At 39.0% G+C, this 7,356-nt stretch overlaps 1 protein-coding gene across 1 annotated transcript in view; it reads right to left on the bottom strand.

Moving 5' to 3' along the window:
• Positions 1-308: 308 nt before the first annotated feature.
• The window catches only part of LOC114016878 (uncharacterized), a 74,294-nt gene continuing 67,246 nt past the window's right edge, over positions 309-7,356 (bottom strand). The window contains exon 6 of the mRNA XM_027810941.2: positions 309-412. Coding sequence (XP_027666742.1) covers positions 324-412 — 89 coding nt within the window. The 3' untranslated portion in view covers positions 309-323. The remainder of the gene's footprint in view (positions 413-7,356) is intronic.

Below are 7,356 nucleotides of genomic sequence, written 5' to 3'. Positions count from 1 at the left end.
GTTTTTTTTTTTCTTTTTCTTTTTTTTTAATGGAAAATACCCTCAATGATGAAGAGGTCTTGATTTTCAAGGATCGTTTGGTGAAGTTGGACGAGGACAGCCCTAGCATGGACAGAAGTTAGTCAGGGTATTGTTGGTATGAAAAGATGGCCATGTCCTCATAGTTCACCTTTCCCACGCTGTGGGAGCCGTTAAGCATTCCTGCTGCCAGAGGTAAGTGCCAGAGCTCATGGGGCTGCAGCTGTGACGGGGGGGTGGGGGGTGGGGGGGGGTGGGGTGGGGGTGGGGGTGGGGGGTAGCCTCTCCACTTCATGGCAGGAGCCTCAGACCCTTGGCCTTCTGTCTTCTTTCCTCTCACTATCCCTCTTCACAAAATGTGCAGCTTCATCCAAGTCAGGAACATGCCCTTTACCTAAAATGCAGAGAAAAGCGTTACAGCCTCTGCTGCTAAGAAGCCTTCAGTCAGCTCTGAGTCAGGAATATTATACCTGGATCCTTGAAATTCATAAAATGTGTCTTTATATTGCTGACAGGAGTCCCTAGACCTTGTATTCATCATTATTTATTAATAATGCCAAACTAAAATCTACAGGAACAAAAATCTTTTTTAATCCCCATGAATTAATGTCAGGCAGTCAGACTTCTGGTATACTTAGTATTTTGCCTCCTATTGCCCTGAGCTGAAGCATGAGAGGACAAGGATCGCTCATGTCACCAGTCAAAATACCCAGAGGGCCTCTTTAGCTCTTTTCTATTGCATACAGTAAAACATATTTATCATGCTATAAGTATGAGGCCTTTGAATTTATAGTGTATTATAAAGCAAATTCAGGCATTAATTTAAATATATGAAGATCTATCAAGTAAATCTGTGAGATATTTCCCTCATGGGTGGGTATCTTTCTGTTGAACAACAGGTGAAACCCTGGACCCATGGGGATTTTTTTAGTTGGCTTCACTCCTTGTTGGGATTTTCTCCAAAGTGGTCTGTTGGCCTTGGTGCATGTTTTTTCTGTATATAGCTTGTTTAAATGAATTTATGTTCTGATGCATAGAGTGTAGAAGTCAACTTTTCACCCGAGGTGTGTGTTCCTAAGCACAACATGGGGTTTGGAAATACTTTGGGCCACATGCTGGAAGCGAGGCCCAGTTTTTGTGGCATGCTGCCACATCTCTTTTGATTAGGAAGCTAACGGCTGGATAACTTCTGAAAACAGGAAGGTATGACAGCAAAACTTTATTTCGATTAAATAGCTCCCATATAAACACAGGAATTCCACTGTCATTCCCACTCCTTATCCTCAGCAGGTTTTGCAAGGACAGACTGGCTGGGTGACAGGCCCAGTGGCTCTGTGCTGGCCACAGGTCACTGTGAGCAGGTTTCTTACCTAGCACAGCTGGCAGCCAAAAGAAATTCTCTGAGAAGTCATAACACAGCCAGTGTTAGCAGAATTTACTATACCTCCATGGATCTAGTGATTTTTCAAAAATTTTTCATGGAGACCTATGGGAAAGCTTCCAACACATGAATCATCTTATACACAATATTGCTGCCACCTCCCGTTACTGTCAATGGTTTGGGAGCCAACAAAATGTCCACACCATCCCCTCACAGTCTGTGAGAAGATCAAGTAGAAGTGAAGCCCAGAGAAGTAGAGGGGAAGGAGGAGGAGGAGGATGAAGGCAGTTATGGGTGTAGGTTGGGACACCTGGGCTGGGCTGGCAGCCACTCTCCTGTGAGTAGCATGGTGGGAGGCCATGCCTTCTGCTGCTGTGTGGGTGTGCAAGGTCAGATTTTAACCTTAGAAACCAGTGAACACTTTGGAGATATCATCCACCGTAAGCTCAACTGCTGGCAGGAAAATGAAGAGCCCTAGAAATAGATTAATTTAGCATATCAGGAGTGGTTTTTAATCTATTTGTTGGAGGTCTAGCTGATGCTCTTCTGAGGTCAGGGGTCATGTGCAGTGTCATTTTGCATGGTGGTGGCTGCTGGCAAGCCAAGTATGATGTTTCTGGATTATTTTGATGTACTTCAAACATTATGAGAAAAATCAGATGTCTGGAATCAAAAAAAAAAAAAGTATGTTCTGGTTTCTGGTGAAAAAGCTCAGCTGTCTCAGATATTTTGCCTCTCGCAGTACAGCAACAAATACTTTGTTGAAGGAATTGGCTGGCTGAGGACTCCAAGTCCCCAAGTGAGCTGATAAAGGGAAGGCCTCTGAATGGAACTGGGGGAAGATGCAAATGGTAGTAGTGTTCCCACCAAAGTGTGCTGATCAAAGACTGGAGACCTTAAGGAGAGTTGAGTTCAGCTCCTGATCTGCAGTCACTGAGGAGAAAATGGATCACCCAGAGGTAGATTAGACTTAGGTTCAGGGGGTGGTAATGGTACATGGAGATGAGAGGAGTTTATAGGGTAGAGAAGGTAAAAGGCACATAAATTTTGAGTTATTAGATAGCAAAGCAGCATTCCAGCAATGCAGCACTGTGCCTACAAAACAGATTGAATGCAAGGCAACAGAAAGCTAACAGATACCCTTTCTACACCACAGCCCTGAAGTTTCCCCAGCCCGTATAGAGTTGGTCTTGTGTTCAGTGGCATCATGAACACAACTACCAGTTAAACATGAATTGACCTATCAAGTAATTACCAAGTGCACAGGTAAAAATCACTGATTCATATATATCGGCCAAAGGCAAGCTATAGAAAAGATTCAGTGATTGTTTAATGAAATACAGGTGTTGAAAAAAGATGCAGTGTTAATGGTATGAACTGTTACTAATTTGCCTTATTTATAGCCCAGTTTCCCCTAAAGTTATCAATGAGGTTTAATGTAAAGTATGAAGGATTAGAAAAAAACATTTGTTTAATAAACAAAATTAAGCTTAGAAATGCAATTTCTTAGAAAGCTGGTTAAATTAATCTTAAATGATCTGTTTCCAAGTCCCCATAAAAATCACTCTTCACTTAAAAACTAAAGGTAAATTTTGTACTGACACAGTGTTCTTTACATGAAGCAATGTTATTTCATTTAATTCCCTCATTTAACTCCCCTTTTAGCCATAAAGTTATGCTTTCGGTGTTTGTATACTTACAATGTGTTGTAGTTTCAACAAATCAATGATTAGAAGTTGCAAATATTCAGGTGAGAAACAGGTAGAACAAAACTAAAACAACATATCAGAATTATTATTTAAGTTCTACTGTCTCTTGCACAAAGTTTTGGAATATCAGTGGAAATCTGATATCTTAATCATTTTACTCTTAATGACTGTCATTAACTCTTTGCTATGCAGTTCATAAACTACTGGGTGTTAGACTAGGTCTGTCCCACCAGCTCAGCTGGACTTTAAGTACAGAGAAGACTGAAATTTTTCTGTATCTCCACCATTGCGGGCCTCACACTTCTGATAAACTTTGGAAAGTACCTCACACTGATAAATTAAAAATCCATCCTCAAAGTTGCCCTTAATAGTCATACATTGTTTAAACATACTGTGCAAACTGTGACTCCTTAGAACAATTACACAGATCAGTTGCCTATATTTCTTTATAAACAACACTCAGATTAATTAGTTGGAATGGCTTCCTTTGCTTCGCCTCTGATGTCATGAAAATGCTATTACTAGCTCTTCCTTGGACAGAATAAACAAGCATATCTGATATGCAAGCTAATATAATGTCCTTTATTTACATGATTGTAAATCCTGTTAGCTCTGAAACAATTTTGAATTTAGGAGTCGGCCAAAAAGGAGAATAACAAAGGAGAGAAGTGACCTCAGTGATTCCACGCTGACGTATCTTCAGCCTCAGAACTGGCATGGGAAGGTTGTGTTATCAGTTGGCTTGGGAAACCTGAGTGATGGCTCTGCCATTCTGCCCACAGCAGCACATAAACAACTATTAATAGTTCAGGAGTTCATAACTTTTACCTGTACCTCAGTTAAGTTTTCTGTGTAGTATGCATAGGGTTTCCAATGTGTTGAACAAAGCTCATTGTTTAAACAGAGCTAAACTGGGATTTTAGGGCTTCATCTACTGAAGAGCTTTATATTCAATATCTGGTTGTTTTAGGCTTCTACTGTAACATCTACAAGTATTTTTTCTCTGGCTGCACATCATGTTGAACAACCTTTTTATTCAAGTATCTAAATGGGAGATCTAACTTCTTTCAAAAATAGAGACTGTATCCCCTCTGAAAATATTGCTGTATGGTATATAAATGCCATGAAACATCAGCCAGTTGGTGTTGTGTTTCTGAGGAAATACTGCCCAAGCTTAAGCTCAGACTGGTTATCTAGCACTCTTACTGGTATATTTTGAAAAGTGTAGGTGTTCTCCATGTTTCTTCATGGCATCTACTCAAGAATGAACATACCTTGTAAAAATGATGAGCATTTAGCACACTTTGTCTATTTAAACATATCTTTTCAGCTACATTCCCCACTTCATCGTGAGCTTTGTTAGAAGACCAGCTGTTAAAGGTTACAAATAAAGAACTGGGGTAGAAGACAGATCCACAGAATGAATGGCAAACCTATTTACTTCAATGGAACTGAGGTTTCAGTGCAACCTTTGTCAAGCAAGAACTTACAGAGAAATGGCTAGGACTTTTCCTTGTAAGATGCTGGGTTTGCCTCACCAGTAATTGGCTGAGACCAGGAGTTCATGTACATACAAAGAGAACTTTATTGCTATCATATTGTGGTACTTTATTTAAGGTTACAGAGGAACCCAAATGCTATAAGACTGGGAAACTGAATTGTGTTCAAAAACATACATACAGGTAAATATTTGTTTAGATAGGACTTATTGTAACTTAACTTATAGTGGTTTTGCATTATCAGATGTCCAAAAGCACAGAACAGTCATCTTGGCCAAGTGCTAGCCAAGTTAACAGTCATCATAAGTGGAGAACAGCAGAAGCATGGCAAACATTTCTATAAGTACGCCAAATATTTTCAGTTCAGGAGCTTCATGAATTGTCCTGTCCCTAAACGTAAAGATTCCATAAACCAATGACTAATCTATGAATGGATGCTCAGGCAATACTTCATATACTGAATACAGCCCATTAGAGCGACTCGTCTGGCGTGCACCCCATGCCCCATTTGTAATAGCCTTATTTCTTGTTGACCCCTCAGGAGGTTTACCTGTGTATGTGCATAGCTAATTTTCAGAGTCCTGTAAGGTCTTTCAGCTACAAGGAAAACTGGATGATAGGTTCAAGTGGTTTTATGTACAAAGGGTATTTTCCTAAATGAGACAGGTGACAACACTATTTATTGTAGTGAGCCCCATTCCAGCTAGCTCTGAGTTCGCAAACTTGCTTGTATAGTTTCTTATATTTGGTGTTCCACTCCTGAAGGATTTTTTTGCATCAGTTTGTAATCAATTTTATTATTTGTGTCTGCTTTTGCTTCTTTTTTCTGTTGGTGCCTTTTACTGTTGTAGTATTCATACTCAACAGAAAAGCATCATTTATCCTTATAGATATGCTCAAGGAAACCTGTCCATTGCAGTCATTATCTTTTGCATGCTCAATGCATAGTTGGTTACTCTGCAATGTGAAGGAGACAATAAAGTGTATAGGCAGAAAGCAGTGATGGGGTACTAGAAAGTCTTGAAACTTAAAGGAATAATGTGTTCCAAGTGGTGTTAATTTTCACGTGCAAAACTGATACTTTTGACAGGATTAAGTTCTCTAAAATTTTCAGGAAGCATTTAAAATATGAAATAGAAAGCTTTATCTGGTATTTTGTAGATGTAAAACTTGCTCTTTTTCATACCAGGCTCATTTTTTTATCCCTATGCTTGTTTGAATATTTACCTTATTTTAATATTGTATTTTTTTTTATCAGATGATGAACTGCATTCTAAACCACCTGAGTTACATGGACTTTTCACTATCCTGACTCAGCAGCAGACCTGTACAGGATATGATGTAGCAACCAAACGCACTTAAGGGCTCGTAATTAGTGTAGGACGTTAGTAATTGGGATGCCCCGGTAACACTGGTCTGCTTTGTGACCTAGGACAAGCTTTTTAACTTCTATTCTTCAGTTCTGGAGCTCAAAAGATGCAAGACTGAGACATACTGATTTCCATGTGTGGAAAAAAAAATGCCTTTTTCTCAGTTTCTTGGTGGTACATCAAAGACAATTTTGTCTTCTCTCCTAGAACATTAGCAGAGACAAGGGAGCAGAACTTAACAATATCAGTGTTGTTCGTTCAAGACTATTGAGTGGTTAAAGCAGAGGCCTTAATCTAGGGTTTAGTTTATTGGGCAAGATCCTTAATCTTTATAATCTTCCATCTGTGGAGTAGAGATAATGCAGTTTTCCTTCTCCTATCTTCTTGCTGTTGTTGGTTATTTATACCGTAAGATTTTTTTTTCCCTCTGTTTTACTACATACATGCATAATTTCATGGCTCCCACACCAAATGCAGCTTTGACTTTCTAAACACTGCTTGAGGTCTTGAGGGATTATTTTTCCTGCAGAATCCACTGTGAAATCTGTTTTCCCTTGATTATTAACTTTCTTAGGATCATCAGCTCTTCTATCCAGAGTGAGTCACCCTAGCTTCTGATAACTTCTGATGAAAATAGGTGTTCTGTGAATAAGTAACTATTAAGACCCAACATATGACCCCTTTGCATTGTCAATATTAAACCCATGGCTTTCATAATTTTGAGCTACTGGTAGTGCAAGTACTGTCTAAATGCAAAGCGTTTAGTCAATGACTAAATGGCACCACAGAGATAAAATATTATTTCATTGCTATTTGTATTTTTGATGTTATGATAAATACAGTGGTGAGATCAGGAGAGATTTATGTCAGACAATAGCTCATGGAAGATCTGTTTGTGTTCTGTTAGAGCATAAAAGCCTTTTTCTCTGTTTTGTCTTCCTTTGAGGCTAGCAAAAACAGCAAGCAGGATAGGACAAATTCTAGGCCACGGTGAATTATGACTTTTTCAGTGAAACTAATCGTCAATGAGAGACAAAGAATAGGATTTTTAGTTGTGAAACAGGAGGATATGAGATTGGGCTGAACAAAAAAATGCCATGGGATTCACATATCATTCTACATCTTTGAACTATACGTTTCTAAGCTGTTTTTTAAATATATTTCTCCATTCCCTAAACTATTTTAAATGATACTTGGATTGTACTATGTCACATTCCTGTAAAGATGCCAGTAGCTGAGTTATTCTTTACTACTAAAGGAATATTATTTGGCTCTTTTCTGTTTCTTCATCTGTCTGCCCATCTTCTTCCTTCTGAAACCCACTTGTGCCTGACATTTTTCACTGTGTGATTTTAGCCACGGATGCTATAATTTCAGAA

The sequence above is a fragment of the Falco cherrug genome, chromosome Z, assembly GCF_023634085.1.
Source record: "Falco cherrug isolate bFalChe1 chromosome Z, bFalChe1.pri, whole genome shotgun sequence".
In the NCBI taxonomy this organism is placed as follows: domain Eukaryota; kingdom Metazoa; phylum Chordata; class Aves; order Falconiformes; family Falconidae; genus Falco; species Falco cherrug.
Note: the sequence above shows the minus strand (reverse complement) of the source record. Positions and strands in the feature narration are given on the sequence as shown.